This window comes from Gorilla gorilla, chromosome 3, assembly GCF_029281585.2.
Source record: "Gorilla gorilla gorilla isolate KB3781 chromosome 3, NHGRI_mGorGor1-v2.1_pri, whole genome shotgun sequence".
Taxonomy (NCBI): Eukaryota; Metazoa; Chordata; class Mammalia; order Primates; family Hominidae; genus Gorilla; species Gorilla gorilla.
In genome coordinates this window covers 100,521,849-100,549,524 of record NC_073227.2, presented here as the reverse complement: position 1 = coordinate 100,549,524, position 27,676 = coordinate 100,521,849, and the positions used below count along the sequence as shown (strand labels likewise).

The window sequence follows — 27,676 nt, the reverse complement described above, 5'->3', positions numbered from 1 at the left end:
TAGACTGCTTGTTTGGCCTACAAATAGCAAAAGCACTGGGATTTGCACAGTAACCTATTTTTATGATTGCTAGTGAAATTGAAGTGTCATATGATGACAAGTATTGATACTTAAATGCAGCTGCAAGTGCCTGATATTTTTAGTTTGGTCTAAAAATTTATGTTTGAGAACTTCAAGTACAGTAGGAGGGGCAGTGGATGTTCTTACTCTTATTGCAGGAGACATTTCATATTTAACATGAAATTCTCTTACCTGTCATCATCATTTTTGTCCGATAAATCTTATTCAGCACATGTATACATCCTAAAAGCATTTCTGAGCAACTAACATATGCCAGGAACCTGTAATTATAATTATACACTAAGTTTTGTGAATAACTAGAATATCCAATAGCCTCTACAAAGTGTTCAAACCAGAGGAACACATCATTCAAGTTTGCTTTTCGCTAAGAGCATTTATTGAGTTATTTTTATTAGCCTGATTTTAGGGTGGGAAATGTGCAATGAGGGCAGACATATTTTCTCCAGAAGTTCAAAATATGAGAGTACATTGCTGTAAATATACACAAGGAACTACTAAACAAGCACTGAGCAAGTCCAAGAATGTCTTGCTAGCTGAGTGCCTTGTGCAAGGAGGGATCTCAGAAAACATTTCCTGAATTTTGGGGAAAGTAAGGGAATGGTGACAGAAAATTGTGTCCTGAGTTATCTTATTTGGAGGCATGATGTCAAGAAGAAATTACTCACATTTCTTCAAGAATTTCTAGAAGACTTCATGTAGAATGGGGAACTTTAATCACAAAAGAGCTGTTTTTAAAATTGCATGTTTAATTAAGTAGGGCTATTTATTATCAACAATGATACCACTCTGACCATTCTTCCTCCAGGTTAATTCAAATTTTTTACATCCTTCATAAAATGCTAAGCCCAAAATCGATCCCAGCTTTGTAAATGTCTTGATCAAATCTCACACACTTACTCAGTGGATATTTTTTAAACTAAGAAAAGATCTTTTAAAAAGATCTATGTTTATAACTTCATTGACAGCTTTTTTTTTCACGTTGTTGTCCAGTTTCATCTGGACATAAATTTAGTTTCATTAGAGAAGGAACTATGTCCCTTTTTATGATCCCATAGAACTTTCAACATTGTAAGAATCCTACAATCACTGGTAATAAATCTAGAAATCATGTTAGAGATCAAATGGTGAAGGGTAAAACAGGTGCTAGAGAGTGACTTGTGATATTTATGTCTGAATAAAGACAAAAACAATTTAATAAACTAAAACATAAATGAGAGTTCTTGGTTTATAATCTAATATTATTTTTATTGCATAAAATTGCTGAAATACTGATTGATGATGTGTAGCCCAGTTGACTGATTCAATGTCATAAAAATTCTTAGATGTCTACCAATGACTTTCTTCACAGAATTGGAAAAAACTACTTTAAAGTTCATATGGAACCAAAAAAGAGCCCGCATTGCCAAGTCAATCCTAAGCCAAAAGAACAAAGCTGGAGGCATCACACTACCTGACTTCAAACTATACTGCAAGGCTACAGTAACCAAAACAGCATGGTACTGGTACCAAAACAGACCTATAGATCAATGGAACAGAACAGAGCCCTCAGAAATAATGCTGCATATCTACAACTATCTGATCTTTGACAAACCTGACAAAAACAAGAAATGGGGAAAGGATTCCCTATTTAATAAATGGTGCTGGGAAAACTGGCTAGCCATATGTAGAAAGCTGAAACTGGATCCCGTTCTTACACTTTACACAAAAATTAATTCAAGATGGATTAAAGATTTAAATGTTAGACCTAAAACCATAAAAACCATAGAAGAAAACCTAGGCAATACCATTCAGGACATAGGCATGGGCAAGGACTTCATGTCTAAAACACCAAAAGCAGTGGCAACAAAAGACAAAATTGACAAATGGGATCTAATTAAACTAAAGAGCTTCTGCACAGCAAAAGAAACTACCATCAGAGTGAACAGGCAACCTACAGAACGGGAGAAAAGTTTTGCAATCTACTCATCTGACAAAGGGCTAATATCCAGAATCTACAATGAACTCAAACAAATTTACAAGAAAAAAACAACCCCATCAAAAAGTGGGCTAAGGATAGGAACAGACACTTCTCAAAAGAAGACATTTATGCAGTCAAAAAACACATGAAAAAATGCTCATCATCACTGGCCATCAGAGAAATGCAAATCAAAACCACAATGAAATATCATCTCACACCTGTTAGAATGGCAATCATTAAAAAGGAAACAACAGGTGCTGGAGAGGATGTGGAGAAATAGGAACACTTTTACACTGTTGGTGGGACTGTATACTAGTTCAACCATTGTGGAAGTCAGTGTGGCGATTCCTCAGGGATCTAGAACTAGAAATACCATTTGACCCAGCCATCCCATTACTGGGTATATACCCAAAGGATTATAAATCATGCTGCTATAAAGACACATGCACACGTATGTTTATTGCGGCACTATTCACAATAGCAAAGACTTGGAACAAACCCAAATGTCCAACAATGATAGACTGGATTAAGAAAACGTGGCACATATACACCATGGAATACTATGCAGCCATAAAAAATGATGAGTTCATGTCCTTTGTAGGGACATGGATGAAGCTGGAAACCATCATTCTCAGCAAACTATCGCAAGGACCAAAAACCAAACACCACATTTTCTCTCTCATAGGTGGGAATTGAACAATGAGATCACATGGACACACGAAGGGGAACATCACACACCAGGGCCTGCTGTGGGGTGGGTGGAGAGGGGAGGGATAGCATTAGGAGATATACCTAATGCTGGATGACAGGTTGGTGGGTGCAGCACACCAGCATGGCACATGTGTGCATGTGTGACAGACATGTGCATTGTGGACAGGTACCCTAGAACTTGAAGTATAATAATAATAAAATTTAAAAAAAAATTCTTAGATGTAAAGATGCCTCACCTGACTCCACTCAGGTTGGATCAGCATCTTGTTCCCTTTTCTCCCCTGAGACTTTCAAATAGGGCAGAGTAAGATGGAGGAGGTAACTCTTTGTCTCTGCTAATACCTAATCATATAATCTTATTTCAAAAATTGGCCAGTACAGTTGGATTGACTACAAAAAAAAAATAGGCCTTGTCCATTTATCCAGAGGTTTCCTTCAAAACTTTTAAAAAATTTTGTCACCTAAAATGGATTTTAAATTATCAGAATTTAGATGTAGCAATTAAGTAAATCTTAAAGGAGGTGTAGAATTCCTTTAAGACGTTATTGTTTGCTTCCCATTGCAGCAATGTCTGCAATACTACTTTTTTTAATGAGCCCAGAAACAATTCTCTGCAACTGTAAAAATTATGCCAGAATGCAAGTTTTTGGTTAGTGCCATAGTTTCGTTTTGTTATTGAAAATGGGATAAGTCATGATTTATTCCCTCCCTTCTATGGAAGGGTAAAAAATGTTAATGGTAAGAAAATTATTACATTTTCTATTTCAAGATTGATTTAATAAGAAATTTACCTACCAGATTTATGATGTTTTATTTTTAGCTACAAGAAATAAAAGCTTAAAAATAACAGAAATAAAAGCCTTAGTTTTATATATGTAATTTTTATAATATATACACAAACTTGGAAATAACTTCTGTCAGTATCCCTTATTATTGTCACATGATTTTGAACTTCTGGACCAATATAATTCAGCTGAAAGAACCAAGAAAATTAATATACACCTGTACTCTCAAATTAGTCTCTTTAGAAGGAAGTGAAGAGAGACTCTTGAAAGATAAATCACAGTGTTACTACATCTTATTGAAAATTTCTATTTATCTCTATAGATGTTCCATATAAAGAAATCTTAAATAATTAAACATAATATAATTGATAAAACTGACATGTTAGTCTGGAGATGTTTGTCACCTATAGACAAAATAGACTCCTAAATATTAATATAAAAGTTATTGTTGTGTTTAGATGAACATAACCATAACCAAATAATTTTATTTGATATTTGGTGGTTCTAGTTACTTAAAACAATAAAAAGCTACGTAAGCAAGAACCCTCTTAGAAAGCTGTAAGCATTAGTATAGATTTATATTTATACATGTTTTCTGTACATAAGTTCATTTAATTAATTGATGTAGGTAACTTTATGCTTCACTAAGCATTAATTATACATCATTGTACCTGTAATCCCAGCACTTTGGGGAGGCCGAGGTGGGCAGATCATGAGGTCAGGACTATCAAGAGTTCAGGATTGAGACCATCCTGACCAACATGGTGAAACCCCATCTCTACTAAAAATACAAAAATTAGCTGGCGTGGTGGCATGAGCCTGTAATCCCAGCTACTTGGGAGGCTGAGGCAGGAGAATCCCTTAAACCAGGGAGTTGGAGTTTGCAGTGAGCCGAGATCACGCCACTGCACTCCAGCCTGGTGACAGAGCAAGACTCTGTCTCAAAAAAATAAAATAAAATAAAATCATTGTGTATGGCCAGTAAAGAGAAGTGTAATTGTGTAATTTAATATTTTCTTTTTAATTTTAGCATGGCTTTAAATTTTGAAATTAATGATTCCTGACTTGCATAATATATATTTAGTAGCTATCCTACTTTCACGTTAATATGCTAATCAAATCAAACCAGCAGTATAAGATAAACTATTACATTTGAGTTTAATGTAGCCTACAAGCAACATTTAGCCTATACAACTTATGCATTGACGTGGCTTATTGTTGACCATCATTATTATCTTTCCCTTCAGTTATTAGGAACATATGTTTACTAGTTTCTGTTTGGCAGCTAAAATTTTTCATGTGCCCTAAGAGCTTGGTATACAGTGCACAATACTTAACAATAGATTAGAATAAACTAGAGTAATATTTTTAGCTTTAGGCTGTGTAAACAGGGTCATATGCCATTTGGATGAGAGTTGGACATACTAAAAAATTTCATTGTTTCATTTAACCCAGAAATACTTTAAAGTATAAATTAGTTCAATTTTTTGTAGCATTTCATTTTATGCTATTTAAAAATTATGCATTCAGTGGAAAGAATGCTTAATCAGATAATTGGCTTTATAATAAAACACTATACTGATGTATACATATAATGTTTTAGTTGATGGATGGGTTTTTTAATATATTATTTGTTATATATATGTGTGTACTATTTTCCCATCAAATTAAAGCAATCTGCTTATATGGTAGCTAGTTCAATTTTGGTAAATTTCCACTTTGTATTTGTGCACCAGAATAAATCGTAGTTTGCTTTAAGAAAAAAATAGTTTATAAGTATACTTTAAACATGTTTAAATGCAAACCATGAAATTTCTATGAACCCTTTTGTTACTACTAAAGCCATATGTTTAACCTTTAGCTATGCCTTTTTTGCCACATTTCTGGATGTAAGATAAACATGTGTATTTTGCAGAACTTTATTAAAATGATTACCTGAGAATAAATTTTGTAAATTTTCTTAAGTTAAATTTTCTGTGATTTATGTCCAGCAGTCAGTATTTAGGTTGAAATTAAATGCCATTTTCAACACAACAAATTCCCAAATTAAGTTACCTCTATCAAAAGGCCAGTTTTTTTAATAAACATCAGAAGTTTCCTTATAAAAGGGCACATCTATTCACTGGAATGGTTACCTTTAGGAAGGGAAGCTCAAAGAGTGTTTGACTGAGTAATAAGAATATTTCTGACAATGGGACTTGGCATGGATAACTGTTAAACCATTGATCTCCTTCAGTTCTCTATCATTTCTAAGTGTTTGCTCCCTGTGGATCTATACAGTGGGATAGCAGAGAGTCATAGAAGTATTTTTAAGCACTTGAATTTCATAGTGTATGCTTCATGGACAGAATAAAATGTATTCCTCCAGCTGTTCAAGAATGAGGGCAAGGGGGAGATAAAAAGAGAAACGAAGGCAAGACAGACTTAGATCTCAATAAATGTTGCAAACTTAGTGTACTTTTACCTCTAAATCCTTTTCCTTACCTCCCACATTTAATTCCATCAAAAAGTCCTTATATTTTCTCCTTGCTTCTAACCCATCATATCCCAGGCACCAAAGGTGCAGGATTCCACATAATGTCATGAATTTACATACACATACACACAAATCCAAGCTGAGCCTTTGGTGCTGTGAAAGAGAGTTTAAACATTTTAAAATGTAAAACTAAACATATTATCTGAGGTATGGCTAGAAATAAAAACAATAAAAAAGTGCAGTGAATAGGAAAAATGTAAAAGATTTCCATATTACAAATGAGCTATAAACACATTTATAATTCATAAACAGCATAAAATGATTGCTTATGTCATATTAATTAAAATAATAAAAGTAAGAAAATATGCTCAATGCAGAGGTACTTTTAAGAAAACAAACAAACAAAAAAAAGTTAACAAAATATTTTATCTGCATCAAAATATTCTTTGGAAACCAAAAATAAAAATGTATCATGTATGTTCTTTCAGGTTGATCTGTAAAAGTGAGAAAAATACGTAGTCCATGTTATTTAACTTTCCGAAAATACAAAGTTCTAAATATCCCTCAAGCATAAAGCAAAAGGCTTTATGTCTTGCTGAACTGAAGCAGTGTGCTCCCTGTATTAGTACAAAGAATTCCAGTTTCCTTCCTATCAAAAAACATTTTGTTTCAGTCACACTGAAACAAATGACGTGACTTCAACACAGTGTAAGTATAGCTGAAGCTGTGTCCAGTAATTTTTCTTCAGAACTCTGAAGACACCTATAGAAACTCCTGAAGGGAAAGAATGGTTTCTCACAAGGCCAAGAGGAATATTATCCAAAGCGAAACTTGAGTCTGTATTTCACTGAGTTGGTATTTTTCCGAGGTGCAGAAAGGGGAATCTTTGGCTTGATAGGGCTAGGTGGCTTTTTCTTTTCAGGAACAGTAACCGTGAAAGAAAGTTCTGGCTGCTCCGACTGCTTGAATCTTGGCAGAAAATGGGTAGAGATATGCTGGGGTTTAACCCGGGGGCTGCACCCTCGTTTGGCTTTTCCTCTTTTATTCAGGGCCACATACCACTCCCGCCCTGTTTTTTCAGTTCTATGTATTGCTGAGGCATAGGTATTATAGCTATTTTCTTGAAAACGCTCCCTGAACTTGCAGTCATCTGTGAACTTGGCCTAAGGAGGAGAAAAAAAGAGGAAATTTAAGTTGTGGCAATCTTTTCAGCATGTAATGAAATATAAGGTATTGTAGAAAAAAACCAATAATTTTGTTGATCTCTGTTCCTCCTCAATTCCTTTTTATAAAGACATGTTTGCTTATTTTAAAGTTGCTTTAAAATTACTATTTTTCTTTCTATATTTCTACTTCATTTATCTTTGTAACACATTTATGTTCCCTACCTACTTGATGACATAGTATCGATGACTATAAAAGTAACCAGAACTCTTGATACATTTAAATCCTGTTACTATTGGTTAAATACTTTGAAATGTATAGTTACAAATCTTTTTACATACTGTTTTTCCTCGTAACTCACCAAGAAAATAAATGGAACTATATTACTAAGAAACGACTGCCTGGTAAAATATAAATCCCTGTTCACAGAAATGGGGTCAAAATTATTCCTTTGAAACAAGCTTACATTTTTTCAATGTTATCAGTGTGATTGAGGCTGCTGAGAGAGAAGTAGCATATGGCCCCCATTAATATTGCACGTGTTAGAGTTCTTTAGAAAAAAATAACGTATCTTTACTCAGGCATTACAGGAAAGTATATCTGACTCCAAGAAGAAAAAAGTCACTCGAGTTACTAACTACACTTTGGCCAGATCTTACACACACACAAAATATCTGCCCTTGAAATACTTACAGAATAGTGGAAAAGCAGACAAGTAGACATCCGTCATGGTGCAGCTTGATAAATGGAATTATGACAGCGGTATGCAGAGGGTACAATGACAGCATAGAGGAAGGGCATCTAAGAGGGTGGAGGTGGCCAAGAAGAGGGCAGAAAAGTCTTCCTATAAAAGGTGACATTTGAGCTGAGTCTTCAAGTACAACTAGGAATGTTCTCTAACTCGCATTAGAGAGGCAGGCAAAATAAGAAAGGATTTTCAGGGAGAAGGAACAGGGTGTTGAAAGGTCAACATGACACTTTCAAATACCTGTAAGTAGTTCAGCGTGACCTCTACCTAGGATGCATGTGGGAAGTAAGGAGATGAGCCAGACAATGTAGGTCAGCATCAGCTCTGAAAGGGCTTAGTTTGCCGTGTTGTAAAATTTGAAGGAATATGTGGGAGAATGGGGAAAGAGTGTGAACTTGGAGTCAGACATGCAATCAAAAACCAGTTCTGCCAATTAAGCTCTTAGCCTTAGCCTCCTTATCCATAACACTTACAACAATAGGGCTGTTATGAGAATCCAAAGGAGGATTCTGTAGCTTTCATCGAACTTGAAAGAGCCCATAACCCCCAAAGAATTAAGAATTCCTGTACTAGTTAAGACTACCAAGTTTCCTAATTTCAAGGAGTACTATTTACACAGAATTCCCATGTTTGAGAATACCAAATATTTTGTCCCCTATATATAAAAACACTAAAAGCTACGTACTTCTATATCAAACCAAGAAGTTTTATACAGGAATAAAATGGCCTTTTTTTCCTTGTTTTTTCTAATAATGCCAAACTTTTCTTTGAAATACTGATCATAACACAGAAATCTAAAAATCTGAATATTGCAAGGCAATCTACATAGATCCACTGTTGAAGTCCACATGGAGTTTTTGAGCAGTGCAAGTTACTGACAGTAGTAGAAGCCAACCAATATCAGAACATTTCCAACAGCACATTAACTTTATGTACAATAGTTTACTGGAGTTACTCATATTTAAGTGTAGTTCAATCAACAAATTTCCATTGGCAGGTTATGAAGCCATATATGTAGATCTTCCACAAGTCTACTGGTGAATCTCTGGATATGATCTCGAGCAGGCTGAAGGCAAGTATTTTTTGTTTGTTTCTTTGTTGTTGTTGTTGTTTTGTTGTTGTTGTTGTTGTTTTGTTGTTGTTGTTGTTGTTTTTGAGACAGGTCCTTGCTCTGTTGGCCAGGCTGGAGTGCAGTGGCATTATCTTGGCTCACTGCAACCTCCATCTCCCAGGCTCAAGCAATTCTCCTGCTTCAGCCTCCTGAGTAGCTGGGATTACAGGTGTGCGCCACCATGCCCAGCTAATTTTTGTATTTTTAGTAGAGACGGGGTTTCACCATATTGGCCAGGCTTGTCTCGAACTCCTGACCTCAGATAATCTGCCTGCCTCGGCCTCCCAAAGTGCTGGGATTACAGGTGTGAGCCACCGCACCCGGCCGAAGGCAGGTATTATAAACAATCACCACCTATGTATGGCATCCCTTTCACCCTGTCTACAATACACCTTGCCAGCCTACATTTAGGCCAGGACTGCTATGCTGACATCACTTTCGAAGACCACACATTGACTATTCCTATTTTTTATTAGAAAGACTTGCTTACAAATTCATTGTAGATTTGTCTACAGCTGCTTAGCTCTTAAAATGGCTTTCCCATTTAATTAGATAATCCCAACATTTTATTTCAAAATAAAAGCTATAGACATCTAGAACGTTTCTGGCTCTATAAACAGATAACAAGAATTTTAGAAAGGTGTGAAACATTTCATTAAAAAGAGTATCAGGTATATTTACCTTGTCTCGGGTTTTTTTTTTTCTTAAAATGCAGTTGAATGACATTTTTGAAAATGTGTAATACATTATGCCTTGATCTGACTTCCAGCTCTGTTTCACAAAAACAGCGGTGATTGCTTTACTCAATTTTGACAGAGTTAGGTTTTTAAAATGTACTACATTATTTAATATTTTCCCCCAACAGTGCCCAAGAAAATAAAGAAAGAACATGTCATTTTTAATGGATGTAGATGACAGGCACACACACACTCATGCACAGGTGCATGTGCAGACACACACCACAGCATTTCTTTTTTTAAAACAGAAATCTATATCATTTCCATTTTACGGTCTTTCATATGAGTGAAACCCACCTGCCCCACCCCCTACAATTGTTTCATCTAAAACCTTTCTCTTTTCCTCCTCTTTTCCTCGAGATTCATATTCTAAAGTTCTTTCTTAAGAGGAGCCCTTTACGGAGATGGCTATTTGGACTTCAGATTTTTCAAAGGTCACCTAACTGTTACCCAGGGTAGAAGTGCGTAGAGTTCTAAGGATCCATATACTACACACAGCCCCTCAGCCGTCCAAATCCTACATTCTACATTAATACGGGAGTAAATGCAGTTAGACTGTTTTGGCTTTCTTAATTAACTTTTAATTTAATGTTTTGTCTGAAAAATTCTTCCAGCTGTGATGGAACACAGAATCATTTGAAACAAACATTTCAGTGAATTTATTCATCTTGAAGGATCGACTATTCCTGTTAGTATTCCCGGTCTGGCTCAGACAATATGCTGACCCTAAGCAGTATATCTCTGTACATAATGTTGTGCATGGACCATCTTTATAGCAAAGAGTCATAGGTCTTAGCTAGAGGTACTAAAATACATACATTTACCAGTAGGAAATTTTGGACAATAAATTTTCCAGGCTGATTTTTATTTTTTAAATCTTTTTTTAAAATTATACGTCTTCTAATAAAATATACACTTTTAAAATGATAGAACTCCACTATTTTTCTAGAAAAAAAACCCTGAAATTAACAAACAGACTTTTTCTATAGTTAAAGAGTATGAAGTAGAGAGGTGAATCAAATTTCAGATAAGTTGCTGAAATCAAGACTCCTTCATCTAATTGCCTTACCACCATCAGCCACTACAATGAAAGCAATTGTTTAAATATTTGTTTAAAAAGTTTCATATTCATTTTTCACTAATTTATTCCACAGATATCACATGCCAGGCACTGTGCTAGGTGCCACTTTTACAGTGGAAAACAGTATTAACACGGTCCTGCCCATGTTTTTGTTGACTTAAATTACATTAAAATCTCTTTAATTTCTCCTTGATCTGGCAAGAATAATAACAGGTTACATTCAACTAACCATAATTGCAAAATTAAAATGAAATGTTTAAAATCAGCGTTTTTTGTAGTTTAGTATATACTCCTAATTGACAAAAAAAAAGAACTTTAAACAAATCGAACTATTTTTTCTTTAATATCCAAATTATTACAAGGAGAGGAAACACACTACTATTAAGAGAAATAAGAACTTTCTGCTGGGTACGGTGGCTCACATCTGTAATCACAGCACTTTGGGAGGCCAAGGCAGGTGGATCATTTGAGGTCAGGAGTTCGAGACCAGCCTGACCAACATGGTGAAACCCTGTCTGTACTAAAAATACAAAATCAGCCAGGTGTGGTGGTGCGCGCCTGTAATCCCAACTACTCAGGAGACTGAGGCAGGAGAATCGCTTGAACCCAGGGGGCGGAGGTTGCAGTGAGCTGGGATCCTACCATTGCACTCTAGCCTGAGCAACAAGAGCAAAACTCTGTCTCAAAAAAAAGAAGAACTTTTTCACTAGAAGTAAATTGTGGCTCTCCTCATCCCTTCTCACAGTGAAGGATCAATTTTAAACAACAGATATTTTTTGAAAGGTCAAATTGAATTCAAAGAAAGCACAACTCCGATTAACTACAATATTCCAGAAATGACTAATTCTGCCAAGCCAAAATTAAACAGGTCAATTAAACCAAATAAATTATTTCCAAAATGATATTGTTTAAAAAAGACTCTCTAAAATCTCTTCTTGTGGCTTTGTTCCTTAGTAAATATCATGATCTATGATGATTGAGTACCCTGTATAGTATGAATTAAAGCTGTGCAAATACCGACTCTTGCGTGCAACTATAGAACTAAATATGTAGGATATAAGATATAGAAATAGGAGTGAATTTGAACAGACACCAGTATAAACCTTGGAATTTGTGTGTATTTAATCAATTTTAATGATTTATTTCAGCTTGTTTTCCTTGATTTGCCCCTTTCTCCTGAAAAACCTTATAAAGTTAAGGGAAAAAAAGCCAAATATAAATAATTAAAATGTTGTTATAGACTAATATTATTAAATAACAAAAAGGTTATCATAGACTGTAATAAAAACAACTATAGACCAAATTTTGCTCTAAACTAAGTTTCCTTGCCACATGCATCACTTCTAGTTCCCCTCCCTCCTTTTAGACCTGCTTGGTTCCCATCCCTTCCCTCCACCAATGGAGCTGCCTGGGACAGGTGCCCTAAACTCAGTTCATTTTTTATACTTGTGCCCTGGTACAGGATAGCAAGCACCCAGAGGGCTACTTCTTAATCTTTACTATATAAGCTGTGTATGGGTCAGTTGTAGCCTTGCCATGCTATCTCCCAGGCATGGCCATATCTCCTGCTTGGTACTGGACATTTGTTCCTTCTATATCTCAGTTCTTCATACTGAGCAACCAACAAAATACACAAGTTGGCTTTAATATCACCCAACCTGAGATAATGCAGTAAAGAATATCAACTACAGGATCTCTTTTCTTCACTTACATAATTTGCCTTCAAATTACTCAGAGAGCAGGCTCAAATGCAGCTCCTCAAGCCCTATCTCCAGGGACTGTGTTTTTCTAAGTCTGAGGTGAGACCCTGGACTTGATGTATCATTAACCAGCATCCCATGTGGTTTTGATACCCTTGAAGTAAGGACCACACCAGGCAAAACATGGTATAGCATGACTTTCTTTCTGAGGCCCTTAATAACCCCATATAGCTGGACTGTTGGAGACTACTCTGTGTCAGGTGGTTTACATATATAATTTAACTCACAGTAATTCCATGGCTGCTATTAGGATAGTATTATCTGCTTTTTTTCAGCCAGAGAAGTAAAGAAAATGATCCATCTATCACCCTGCATTTATTAAGTGCCAGAACAGACCTGTGATTTAAATTGCATCTTCTGATTCCTAGACTAAAGGTCTTTCCGTAACACTATACAAACCAAAGCTATTGCCTAGTCTTTGCTCATACAATCTTACTTGCTCTGAAGTTGTTTCCTGTTAAAATATTGATGAATGACAAGTGTCATTCTTCAAATCATCAAAGAAATATATTACCATGTCTCACTTTCTGCTAAAATGGATTTCTGAATCTACAAGGCAATCACATCCAGATTTCCTCAATAAAATAGGTCTTTTAACTAGACCTCCACAGTGCAAAACTGAGGGGAAACTGGCATTTACTGCAAAGGCAGAGTTTAAACCCATTTTTGTGCCTGAATAGCCAGACATTCCATTTTACTGTATATTGAAAGCCCTTAGAGGGCAAAAAAAATTCTTTTCAAATGCCTTGATCTAGCTCATGCATGGTCTTGACTGGCAGAGTGGAGTGCTTAGTAAGTTATTTTTTGATGAGGATGATAAGTATTACTCAAGCCTCCATTTCCCCTTTCGGTAAATATGTTCAGCTTTAGGGGCTGCTGACTCCTCTTCACTCTGCCTGCAATGCAGGAAGTCCATTCTGGAGTCTCATCCCAGGCAAGCCAGCTGGCACCCTCTGAAACCAGGAAAGGAGGATGATCTAGTCCTTGCTTAGGACTGATCAAGCACACATTCCATGCCTGTTTCATAAAGTCTGCAATTAGCTTTCTTTTCAAACATGATCCCCTAAAACCCTGAGAAACAAAAATAATTCCACCACATGCTTCTCTCTGGGTCTTTAAAATAAGGTAACATGTTTTTCCCTAATTAGCAATGAGCTTTCTGCATACTTTATGAAAAGACTGACGAATACATGATAACCACCTTTTCCAAGATTTATATATTTAGGGAAAAATCAAGATGGACAACAGAGCTATGAAAAAAGTCACAAGATTATAACCATAGGAAATCCATGCCTCTTTAAGAGGTTGAGCTTGGAAATTTTGCTTTGAAATTAGGTTCCTTGGTGAAAGGAAAACTTAGTAGATAAGGGGCACCTATAAGCACACAAAGTTTGGACGTGAGGAAGAAAAGATCAGTGATAAATAGGAGTTGGGGCTGGCCTGAATAATTTAAGGGTCACAGCTGCCTGACCCCAAAATCAGAAAGAAAAAGATTAAGGATTGTCAAACAGCTGCCTGAGAGCAAATTCAGGAAAATCTGTTTAAACATTAAGGGTGGAACACTTTTCAGGCAGTACTCTAAGTGTTTTATGTGTATTATCTTGTTTAAAACACTTAACTATCCCAATAGATTGTGACTTTAATTTTCCTTCTTTTGTAGTTGATAAAACCATGGAATAGAAAGATGAAGTAAAATGACACAGTTAGGAAGTGGTAGAGTAGGATTCAGCCTGGGGCAATCTAACTGTGTTTTTACCATCACACTCAAGGCCTTTCACTCCTAGTCTGGACCCACCTCAGATAAATCCAGAAAGGCTCTCTAGGGGACTTTCAGTAAGGATGCCAACCTGAGGAGGGAGCAGGGACAGACAGACAGATAAAGGCAGAAAGAGTGCTCAGTCTCAGAAGGTATCTTAGCATGGGAATGTGTTGAGAAAGAGAGTACAGCCCACAGCTGTGGCTTGGAGTAGCCCTCATGGCTCTTTGGAAAGTAATTATCTCCTCCTGCTCTTGATGATTCTTGATACATTTGGACAAAGAGAAGACCATACATCCTCATCCTTGTAAAGAATGCTGAAAAACCTGCACGATAAGAATTTGATTGCACTGCATATTTAGAGTATACCAATAACAGTTTGAAGGAGAGCTGCCTGTAGATCAGGGGCTTGAATGAGTCCAGGGAGCCCACATTTAGATGGCTGAAGCTCAAATAAAACTTATCTGATGGGATTAACAAATTTAGCACAAAAATGGAATCAGCATCAATGCTGCCTGAATCTGCTCTGGCCTACCCTTTCAGTCTGCCATATTTGTGTCTATGGCAGTAAAATATTTACTAAATGAAGTTTTCTGTGAGCAAAACAGATCTCTTTTCTGTTTTGAAAGTTTATCTCGGGAGGCAGGAGTTCCCTATGCAACTCGTCATTGACAATGAATAACCAACATTTGTAAAATTCTGTGGCAGACACATCCCCTCTTCTCTAGATTCTAAAGTAAAGTACTGGAGACCCAGGAGTGGATGGGGGAAACGCCAGTTCAAAAAAGGTGATATGAATCAAAGAGAAAAAGAGGTACCTAGAATGGGGAAATTTACAATTTTAACTATAAGTCTCAAATTGCCTGTTTATTTGCCTATTAAGTAGAGTGCTATAAATATTCTAATGATGTGCCACAGTACTCATTTTTATATGTAATACAAAAATATTTTCATGCACATATTAATTTCTATACACTAAGAGGTGAAAACAATGTAATTGATTCCAAACAAAATTTAATATCTTCTTTGAAGCTAACTTTTATCTACCAAGCACTATAGCATTTAAAAAGAAAGAGAAAATTCTAGGAGGATATAGTTCTGGTTCAATCACTTGTTAACTGTGTAACCTTGGGAAAATAATTTAACATCTATGAGACTCTTTCGTCACCTCATTATCTAATGAGATAATGTGAGCAAAAGGGCTTTTAAAGAACTATGAAAGTACATTATCTCTGCCTAGTAGCTAATTTTTAGTACTCTGATTATTATTACAAAAACTGAGTTGAATATTTACAAGTATCCATGAATATTTCTTAGTACAGTGGGGGATTACTTTTCCCAGAATTCTATTAATATTTTATATTTTTAGTTTACATTTGCTTTGTAGATAGAACCCTAAAAGTACCCTTTAAATGCCTCCGCAAAATTTTTAGTTTAAAGCAACTCACAAATTACAAGTTTAATCCTAAAAGTCTATGAGTTTTTAACCTTTTTTGGGGATGATGTAAAGTTGTAAAAATCAAAACTATTAACTAAATCAAATAGTCATATTTACAGTTACAAAAACAATTTCCCAGCATGTTTAACTAGAATGTGAAAACAGGAAAGAAACCAACTGGGCATAAAACTGGTAATTGCTAGCATTAATACTATTTCTAAATTCAACATCTTTAAAAAATAAATCACTTTATAATTTAATTAGGTTTTCACCTAGAGGAAAAGTGCTAATAAATGCTCAGATAAGAGAAAGTGGGCTTAGATAATTGGTTTAAAAAGAATCCACATAATCATAGGCTTAATATTTTTATCTACAATTTAGCTCAAAGTCATCAGAATGACTTTTATATCAAAGAGCTTCAGTGAGTGACAAGAGCAAGACTTGCTTTGTACTGTTTAAAAGTCATTATTCTATGAAATAACTTTAGCCTGCCAAGATGAGAAAGAATAACAGATGCTGTTTTTGCATTATCTGCATTATTTCAACCAGCCATCCTTAGACATTTGGGTCAAATTTCTAGAAATTTGTTACTTGCCTTTGACAGAGGAATCATGTATCTTAACCTCTCAGTTTGACCTTTCTAATTGGCTTCCATTTGTAATATGTTATTTTCTGTGGCAATTATCCTTAAGCTGTTCCAAGTTTAGTCTATTTTTTTGCATGTACTATGGCATAAATCAGAATATTTTGAAAGTTAAGATTTTCACTCAAAACAAACCAGTAAGAGAAAGTTTCTTTGTATGCACTGTGTATTATTATGAGGTTAGATTTTGAAGGTGTTTTAATCTTTTATAAACTTAAAGTAGACTGAGGAAAAGTTATTCCATTCAGATGTGTTTAATCATTGTTTTCTATTCTGTATGTTGATTTTTTTTTTACTTTTTTTTCCAGCCCTCGTGAGAACTCATCTGTATGTGGATTTTAACTAATATTTTAAAATAAAATTAAATGCCCTGAGAATGATACATTGGACTTTGGGAACTCAGGGAGAAAGGGGAGGGTCTGGGGGTAAAAGACAACACACTGGGTACGGTGTACACCACTGGGGTGATGGGTGCACCTAAATCTCAGAAATCACCACTAAAGAACTTTTTCATGTAACCAAATACCACCTGCTCCTTTAAAACCTATTGAAATAAAAAATAAATTTAAAAAAGTAATACCCTACTTTTTTAAGTGATGCAGAATGTTGTCCCTTAAATAAATGAAAAAATTAGAAAAATATATTTCTATGAATATTATACTACAGCTTGCTAGAGTATAGTAACCAGCTCAAAAAATGAAATGGTAAATTGTTTAATAGTTCTTGCAATGAGCGATTTAAGAGTTTAACAAAGGATTTCCATTTATGTTAGTAAACTGAAGTTTTAGTAATTTATTATATTTAGATTATATTTAGATTGTTACCCTATAATAGGCAATATTTATTGAGCACTTATAATACACCAAATAGTATTCTTAGCACACTGCATGTATTATCTCATCGAATCCTCAAATAACTATAGAAATTGTTCAAATTCTGTCTCTTCCAAAAGATATTAACAAATCACTTTAGATGTTAAGAAAAGTAAAATTATAAAAGTCTTACACATTAAACCAAGTGGCGTTCTCATTGAATTTTTTAAAGATCTATCAAATCAAATTGTATATAGTAAGTTTCAATTATTGCTATCAATTGAAACTTTCTATAACTTTGAAAACTGAAAAAGTGATATTCCAATAATTTATTTAATAAAGACTATAAAGAATCAGGATTAAAGGACTAACTTTAAAGAATAATTGCTTTCAAAATGTTTTAATGTGAAGAAAATAAGTATGCCAGAGAAAAAGCATAAAGCACCTTTAAGTGAAGTGTGTATATACTAATGCAAATAAATAGAATCTGTGAGTGGGAAAACTAAGCTGAACATATTTTATTATCTTTAAAATGTTTTAATACTTCCCAGGTAATGGGAACTTTCATAACAAAGCAAATAAATAGTTTGTGAATTGATTACAATATATAAAACTGGTCTGAATAAATTTTTGAGAATGCAAAATTAGTTTTCATAGTATTAAGAAGTCATTATTTTTGATGTGACAAAAATACAAGATAAAAATTCTTCAAATTAATTAAATAAAATTTGTCTATGAAAGTCAGAGTCTTCTAATTATTGGTTTTTTCCCTCCCTGCTTGTTAATATGAAAATATTTTACATTACTGAGACCCAATTTGGTATTATGAGTAGCCTGTAAACTTAAATAAGAACCTCATCTACTTGGCACAAATACAATCACTATAAACTTGTAAGTTTAAAATGTGATGAAATATATTATTGCCATATTCCTTCTTACGTGGGCCACTTCTAAGAAATAAGTGGATGGATGCCCCTTTGAGAATGCTATTTTCAAATACATTTATGCTTAAACTTTTTGTAGACTCTATAATATCTTTTAAGTAAATTAAATATTTAAATTATTACTTCTGGAAGCGCACAAAATTATCTTGGTTAAATGTAAAAATACTTTTTTAAAGTCAAGTTCTTTGGGCAAATTTTCTTACCTATGAATTTGGAAAATTATTCTGTTTTACAAATGTAAAATCTTTATAGCACCTTTAACAAATATAAAGTGGTTCTACTTACACTTGCATGGAGTTTTCCTTTTTTTGACATCGCTAAAAATTTGTTGCTGAAAACTCCTCGTATTCCTACAATCCCCTGAGACACAGCAAATATTTCCAAAATACCTAGGATGACAGAAATCCCAAAATAAAACACAGGCTCTTCTTTATATCATTGTGAAGAATTAAATTTCTACATAGATTCTTTCCATTCTTTATAATTGTGATTTTAAAAAAGAACTTAGTATTTAACATCCTTATTGTTCATGACATTCACTATGTTAAAAACAAAGAAGGCTAGGATTCAAGTGTTCATTTAAAATAATTTCAAGATTCAAAAATTTGATTCTACTTCATCAGTAATTATTTGGACAAATAAGTTGCTTTTAGTAAACAATGAGCATGAAGTTTTCTCAGGTTTTAAAGAAATTAAAAAAACATTTAAAAAATGTTTTTCAAAATAATTCTCCTCCATTGTTTCTTCATCAAAGATAATACACTACTTTGAACATTAAAGCACAAATCTGTGCTCAAGACTAGTATAACTATTTGAAAGTCTGGAAAATAATACTTATTTACATTAAATAAATTCCTCTACTCTAATTATCAAGGTTATAATGGTAGTTACAAATAAACATATACCATACTCAGTCTTTTAGTGATGGCATTTAAAGACTACATATAAGATACTGAAAGCATTATAAATAACTTGAAATTATTGGTTCAATGAAATGTTTAATGGATTATGCTTTGAGACATCTTGCATTTTGAATCATTTCCTAGAAAAAAATTAATGAGATAATTTATTACATTGTTGTATATATTTTGTATTTTATAGTTAGCATTATGAAGTCAATGTCCCTCTGTCTCCTACAGTAATTTCAAAGTTCACGTCCACTGGATCAAGAGAATTACACACCACAGTTCATAGAGTAGTTTAATAAGATAAAACACATAGTCTGCACTTAATTAGAAAGCCTGCTTATTTAACATAAATTTATGTATTTTATATGAGCATGAAAAGAGCATAATGTGTTTTATTAGTTGTCTATTTCAAAATTTTTTAAAAGAGATTTTTAGCTCAATAAAGCTAAAAAGGGACCTGTCTTATAAAGGAAAAAGGGAAGCCAGGTGCAGTAGCTCACGCCTGTAATTCCAGCACTTTGGGAGGCTGAGGTTGAAGGATCGCCTGATACCAGCAGTTCAAGACCATCCTGGTCAAAATAGTGACACCGCATCTCTACTTTTAAAAAGGAAAAGAAGGAAGGAAGGAAGAAAAGAAGGAAACAAAGAAGGAAGGGGACGGAAAAAAGAACATCTCAATATTTCCATCTATAATATTCTGAGCATATATACTAATTAGGATATCTCAATAGGACTCTGCCAAATAGAGAAATTCATCAGATTTTCTTGAAATAGCAAACTCTCCCTGCAGTATTTGAGGTATATATAAAATTATTCTGTTTACCAAAAACAAGAAATATTTTATAAATATATGTGAGTAACTTTATTGAGCATTTATATTGTGCAATGTGAGCTAACATCTATAATTCTAGCAAGCACTGCTGTTTATTTATTCAACTTGGTTTCTTAAAAAACTTGATTATAAAGTTTATGTGAAAAAGGGGATAACTGAACAGCTTATTTAAAAAATAGATGTTTTTAGCCCAAAGTAAATAAAACACACTTTAGGGAAACTGCAGGTACCAGTTCATTAATAGGTATTTCTTTAAATTGAAAAACAAAAATCAAAAACTATTGGAAACTACTTTTGCTTTTAGAAAGAAACTGAAAAAAAAAAAAACCACTGGTGCTGTATAAATCCTTTCCTTCAAAATGTTTTTAAATGCTATTTATAATAGGATTTATTATGAACATTATTTGAGTGTGCTTCTAAACGTTTAGAAGCATTATCATTTTATCAAATATTAACAAAACACACCAAATGCTTTGTAAAGTTACTCTACACAGATGTAATATGTTATAATAATATTATTACTAAAGCATGACTATAACAGTGATACAAAGTTAAATTTCTATCGGAAATACGGAATGATATTGGGAATAGCATTAATGATTTTAGATATTTGGGAGATGGGGGATGTGATTGTGAATATTTACGTAAACATGTGCATTCAAAAATGAGAAAGAAAGAAAGAGAGAAATTGTATATGTGTGGAATGATAGATACAAAAGGGACAACATGGAGCTGATACAGGAGAGATTTGGTTGTATATTTCCTCCAATTTACTCATGGTGCTAGATTGTTAGAGGCTTTTAATTCCATTCTCTGGAAAATTATCTGGTTTTGAACATGCAGATATAGTGTATATTAATGAAAAAATACATGGTAGAATAAAAGATTAAAGTCTCATAAGTGTATGTGTTTATATGCTAACTTTTAAGATGTTGAGATAAAAAGGCTTTATAAATATTTGTTTTAACAGAAATACTACTGCTTTGCTTAAATAAATAGTTTCTGATAATTAGCTCATTCTCTTTTTAAACAAAGACCCATTTAGATGCATTTAACATGTATTTCAATACAGTGTACACTCTGTGTATATATTATGTACAAGTTGCATGTAATGTATTTTAAATATGGGGAAGATGAAATAATATATGTGAAAGTGTTATTATTGTATTACATATTGCAGGGTTTCTTCTTAAAACTTCCAGGATAAAAATGATATAGTGCCTGAGAATTAAAAGATTTTATAACCTTAAGAAAATTATCTTTAACTGAAAGCTTAAAAATACACTTTACATATATCATTCTATTTAACATTATAAAGAATGCAGGAGATGTAAGAGATGAGACTAGATGAATGAATTATTTTTCACGTGAGTAACTTTGGTATTGATCTTCTAAATCTTACTGTAATTATGACCTAATATTAAGAACACTGTTATGATCATAATTTCCAAAGTAATGTCAGCAGTGATTTCACAATGCCTTGTTTTCTGGAGCAGATTCAATGAGTCTCACAGTTCAGTTTCCTGCCCTCCTCCCCAAAACATCACAGACCTATTGATTTTGCTATGACAAATCTCAGTAACTCATTCAGGAATTCTACATAATTTTTTAAACCCATGTGCCTTAAATCACAAATATATAAATTTCTGAAAACATTTCTCTGACATTGATTTTTTTTTAATTTCAGTAATTTTCTGACCTTTATCATCGGGAGTCACGTATATTAAATTTGATGGAAACTTACAATTCTCCTTATGGATGCCAAGGCAGTATTTCTAAGCCAAACTGTGGAAGGCCAAGCTTGTCTTGTAGATGGTATATAGTCAATGACTGTTTGCTAAATTTGACTGCCTTCTTTGATCCTCTCACTACCTCTCTTTTCTCTTGTCAGGACACCCCATGCATACGCAAGTATGGACAGGTGTCTTAGTACTCTCCTGTTACTGTGGCCTTCTCCTGCTTGAGAAGGCACGGGATGGAGGGGTGGCTCAGTGTAAATAAATTCACATTAAAGTGCTACAGACAGTGTGTTATTTTTCTTAAGGTGTTCCCATTTAAGAGGGTCAAAAGAAGAGGAGAATGCTTAACAGAAGGAATTATTCTCTCTTTGTGGAATTTCAGCATTGACACCTAGGCTGAAGAAGGCAAGAATGTCTTGGTGTCTCTCAGCTTATACATACAGTCTATTCCACTTATGCATTATGATGTAAGCTTACTTCTGTAAAAAAAAAAAACATATTTCTAGATTTTTGACTTAGTCCTCTGCAGATTTCTTAATATAATAGGGCTCTATTGATAGTGGTTGATACAACTATACACATTTTTCCTTTTTCTCTCTTTTGTTAATGAATAAAATATAGAAAAGCACAGATATTCCATGTATTCAGAAGCTTTCAACAACCCATCTGAAAATCCCCAGACAAAAATATTTTAAAACTGAAGTTTCTCTACTTGCATCCACAAAGTAACAGATATGCTGTGCCAAGTTATCAAATCTGAATCTTGAAATATTCAGTTTAGCAGTCTTCACTGATTAAATTAGCAACAGAAATTTTCCACTTGATTTTTCTGCATAGTAGATATAGACTCTAATTTATCTAGGCTTGGGGGACTGTCTAATGACTTCACATGACCCCAAAATTGGTAGTGAATTTAGATTTTTTTAAAAAGCAGTAACATCGACGATTCTATGAACCAAAATATGTGCTTGGAATTTTCATATTTTATGTAAACACTTTGAGTTCGTGTAGCCAAAGCCTTAAACTTTTCTTCCCTAAACTGACAACTACTTGATTGCCTATTCTTCAATGGCCTAAGGTAAGTCAACAGAAGCACTGTACTGACATTAAACTTGAAGGCGTATAAATTAAACCAAACCATTTGTTTCCATGAAATAGTTGGGTCATCTATCTTGTCTTGTTCATATTTCTTCATTTTTCCACAGTATTTCCCCATAATAAGGATTTATATACAATGAGCTTGATTTCATTTTCTGTGTTCAAAACTTGGGATAACTATTGTGTAAGAGAAGCTAAGAGTATATTAGTTGGTCCATGTAAACTAAACAAGTTATGTTTGAAAGTCCATGGCCATGGTGAAACCAGAAAACATTTGCAATTTGCAAAAAAAAAAAAAGTTTACTGTCAAATAATAGTTTGTGAAACACATATGATTATCTGTTCTATCAGACAAATACTACAGAATATTATTAGGTTTAAAATAACTTGTTAGAATGCAGTTTCATGGCAAAGCTTTGACTTTTCTGAAGTATCAGGGTGGTAACAAAAAGAATAGGTTTTCTATCATCACTAACTCACAGACAGTAGAAATAGAAGATGAGATCAAACTGAGGTATCCTCTGTGGCCCTTGATCCAGCCCTCTCAGCCTCTCTTAGGAGATTTAAACACATTTCCTCACATACTCTAAGAAAGGCCATGGCCAACACCTTAGTTTACACAAATGTCAGGAAACATCAAATACTGCCTTCAAAGAGGTAAATGACCAATTGTAATTAGCAAGTTTCTGTTTCTCTTTTACAGCTAGGTAATGGCAGAGATCCATGTTAAATTCCCAAATTACATGCAAATTCTGCATTGATCAATGGTAGTAAAAATTTTATGAAGTAGTATTAGACACTCCAGATATCACAAAGCAGAAAATCACTATGATTTGAATATTTGCTATGCTTTCTTCTGGGGAGAAAAAAAACTCTATGGAAGACAAACAACACAAAAGTAACCAAAATATCACGCTTAGTGAGATAGGTATCTTATATTGGGTACATGATTTATGGCATGAATGAAAGCAAGTCATGTGAAAGACACAGAAACTAAACTCTGAAAGGTTATTGTAAACAGGAATAAATTAGGGAAAAGTTTAAATTAAGCTTTTTGTCGGCACTGTTTTAGGAAACATCCCTGTTCTCTTGTAGATATCTTTCAACATGGATTTTAAAAGAAAATGTACATGTTACATACTGGGTAGTGGTCAATGCCTTGTTTATCTGGGTGCACTCTTTTTGATCTGCTCTTATTTTCCCCCCTTTGCTTTTCTACAACATCCCTTCTAGCAAGGCCTAAGCTGTAAAACTATCTTCGTCTCATATAGTGTCTTCGTAGAGAAGATGGTGAATATCCTGTGAATGAGCCTTGCTTTCTGAGATCTCTAGCACACCTAAACCCTCCCCAGAAGCATTCTCTGAGCTCCCTGGGCTCCAACCTGCTGCTTGCTGCCTGCTAGTTTGGGGTCCGCCCTTGAGCTCACGGAAGTTATCCTCTGTTGGTGCTCTGTCATGTACCCAGGGAGAGCGGAAACGTAGCCAGGAGACAGCAGCGCGCACAGTCACCTGTCTTTCAGTGTCAGCCTGGTTGCTCCTAGATGTTCCTAACTTGCTCCATCTCAGACCAATGACTCCACGGGTCGTTACAAGAAGAACAGAAGAAAGAAAGTTTTCTTGTAAGAGAGAAGGAAAGGTTGCCGGAAGTGGGAATAAGCTGTGATGGATGATGGAGTCAAGAGACCGTTGAGACAAAATGAGAAAGACGAATGGAAATAAATAGATGTTACTGATTATTCCTCAAATCTCAGAAAATTCCATTTCACCCCAACAGATCTCGCCCTTTACCCCAAAATGAGCAGTTATTCGATGAGTGAAATACACTCTAAAATATGGCAATAGATTCCTCTCGGGAGTGTGAGGGAGGCCCTGGGACTCGCTGGTGCGTGTGCGGAGGGCCCTCTCTCCAGCTGGGCGCTCCAGGCGCCCTCACCACGTGCGCCGCAGGCTGCTGAATCAGCGCGATCAGATAGACTAGACAGGCGCAGAAGGGCGGGCATAGACCTGCTTTTCTCTCAGCATGAACCATCAGGTCTTCCGCATTAGGCCCCCTTAACCCACCGGAGGAGGCTAGCCAGCCTACCGCCTTACCCACTTGTGCGCCTCCGACCCCGCTCTGGAGACTGCTGGCTGCCAAATTTTCAGACCGCCGGTGGTGTCCACGCTCCTCTGGAGCCTGTGTAAGAAGGAGCCCAATGGCCCGTGGAGTCGTTGGTCTGAGATGGAGCGAGTTAGGAACATCTAGGAGCAACCAGGCTGACACTGAAACCAGGTGACTGTGCGCGCTGCTGTCTCCTGGCTACATTTCCGGTCTCCCTGGGTACCTGACAGGCCCTGGCTGGGGCTCTGCCTGGTGGACCAACCCGCGCTGGAAGAACGATCAAAAGCCCCACAGAGATCTCCCCACTCCTACACACAGCCCCAAACCGTCCCTGCCCCCAGCTGCCTAGAGGCAGTGAAGGGAAATCAGAGGAGTGGTTGCGATGGTCTGGAAACATAGATGGGGTGGAAGGGAAGAGGAGATGAGAAAGGAAAAAAGAGAGCGTGCTGAAAGAAAAAACTCAGAGGGAAAATTTAAAACTTTGTTTATAAAAAGTCCTACAAAATTTGCACCCCTACCAAATTTAACCTCTGCATTTCTTCTAAAATAAGGAACTTTCCCCTAACTGTTCCTGGGGACCAAAGGCTGGCCACTCTCCTAATACGGTGTAGTCATGGTCTCAAGATACTAAACATTGTTAAATCCAACTCTGGAGTTAGTAATTTCAATGTTTATCATGTCTCCCTCTCTAAACGCGTCCAGTTTTCTAGAGCACAATCTTCTTCCAAGCAGGAATGTCTGTCTGGTGTCCCCTAGTTATCTATCTGTCTGTCTATCTATCTGTGTATCTATCTATCTATCTATCTATCTATCTATCTATCTATCTATCTCTATATATATACCTATGTGTATACATTTTATACATAGACTTACATACATATATGCATATACATATACAATATTAATTTGAGGTTTATGGTAGCGGATGGAAGAGGGAAGTATTTGGGATTTGATTCTTCTTTTCAAAAAATAACTTCAGTTATGGATAGGGAGAAGGGCTGCCTTTGATGCCTAATGAAAAATGCCAGGCTAGTTCATAAGCAGAAGGTAAACAAATTGAATGAGAAGAAATGAGTTTTTTGTTCTCTCCTGTCATGGCTGGGGACTCGTCTTTGAGGCTAGAGCAAACTGGAAACAAGGTACCCGTCTGGGCACCAGCCTCTAGGTAACATACACCTGAGAAATCGCAATTCCTCATGCCCAGGAGAGGGGTGCGTGTGCGCACGCCGTATAGATGCATCTCCACCCAACCCGCCCGGCTGTTTCTGAGTATCTACTTGGTCCCAGTGGCCTGGGCTCAGGAAGGTGAGCCTGTGTCCCGGGGAATACCTGCTGTCCCTCCCGAATCTTCCGCGGCCGCCTAGGACGGGTTTTGTAGGAGAGCGAGTAACTTACTTAACATATTGGCTTCGTGGGATCCATTGACTTTGCCATCCGGGTAGATCTGCAGATGGAAACCGATGCCCACTCTGCAGTAGAGGCTGCCGGTCCGGCGCCCCGAGGGGCTCCACTGGAAACTGCTCTGCTCCAAGCCACTTCCTTGGCTGCCCAGAGAAGCTGCGGGGGAGGAGGAGGCAGAAGAGGAAGACATAGCGCTACTGCTGCTCTGTCTGCTGCTGGAGCCTCTAGGGTTCCTATCAGGGGCAGCGGGTCCGGGTTGCCCTTTGGGGGCGAGACGCTTCTCCCCGTGAGCCCAGGCGCTGAGGATCAGGTGGCTGAAGAAGAGGAGGAGGAGGAAGGACAAGCTCATTCTTCCAGCCGCGGGGGTCCTAAGTGCATCTTGTAGGGCTGATTCTGGGCTCTGTAGCCCCTGTGCGGCTGCGTGCCTCTGGCGCTGCCCGCCTCGCCGCACCGGGTGGACATAGCCTCGGGGAAGAGAAGGGGAGAGGGGAAGAGAGAGGCCACCCGAGCGGATCTCCGCGCTGGCACCGGGATATTTATAACGCCAGTGATCTCACTGCTCCGTGCACGCCTGCGAAGCTTCCCCTCACCCGCGGCTTTGTGTACTCACTGGCCGGTGCGGGGAGGGAGCCTCGCGGTCCCGGGGGCGGGGGATGTGAAGGAGGGAGGAGATCCGAGCGAGTGAGTGGGAGGAGAAGCTGGGCTGAGAGAACCTGCGCCCCGGACGCTGGGTGCGCCCATACCAGGGCCACGCATCCCAGCAGTTCTCTCGCGTCGCGCGGCCACCCGGCTTCCCCGACTAGGGCCAGAGCCGCGTGGAAACGAGCTCGGCGTTAGCAGCTGAGTCCTCCAGGGGCAGCGATAGAAACGGAGGGTTGAAATGTGGAAATGGGTCCTTGTCCTCTCCCACCTCTACAGCACACTTGTGACTGGGCAACGCACTCTTGCCCCCCAGGACACGATTTCCAGGTTCTCCTCTCTTTGCCCTGTAAACCCTGCTATCTCGTCCTCTCTCTGGGAGCCCTTGGAGAAACGCGTCCCACCAGGAGATCCCACTGCTTCTACGTCTTTCGGCGTTGGAAAACCAAACAGGGATTCGCAGCCCAACTTGGGAAGCGTTTGGTGTGGCGCGGTTCGGGGAGAAGGCTGTTTTTGCTGTTATTAGCGATTTATTAAAGAGCTAAGGAATGGTTTATTCAGCGTTTAAAACGCCACCCTGAGTCATCATGCCACGACTGGAGCTGCTTTCTTGTTGGAAACTCTCGGCTGCGCTGAACATTATGACGAATTTGTTTTTCCTTCTGGGAAGCTCTCCGTCCGTATTCGTGAGAGTGAGGGCACACGCACCCCCGCGCTCCGACCGGGGAAAGAGAGGCAGGGGCTGGACACCAGC

The 27,676-nt window shown here is 36.6% G+C and overlaps 1 protein-coding gene across 2 annotated transcripts; it reads right to left on the bottom strand.

Moving 5' to 3' along the window:
* Positions 1 to 2,467: 2,467 nt before the first annotated feature.
* On the bottom strand, positions 2,468 to 27,431 carry FGF5 (fibroblast growth factor 5). 2 transcript variants are annotated; one of them, XM_004038880.5, is made up of 3 exons: positions 26,278 to 27,431; positions 18,490 to 18,593; positions 2,468 to 7,173 (listed from the first exon to the last, which is right to left on the bottom strand). In XM_004038880.5, exons 1-3 carry the CDS (start codon positions 26,630 to 26,632, stop codon positions 6,826 to 6,828), a joined length of 807 nt encoding a protein of 268 aa, XP_004038928.3. In that variant the 5' UTR covers positions 26,633 to 27,431; the 3' UTR covers positions 2,468 to 6,825. The 2 variants fall into 2 exon arrangements, with proteins under 2 accessions (XP_004038928.3, XP_018880502.2); XM_019024957.4 differs by lacking the exon at positions 18,490 to 18,593 and having other exon boundaries at positions 26,278 to 27,410.
* Between the last annotated feature and the right edge of the window lie 245 nt (positions 27,432 to 27,676).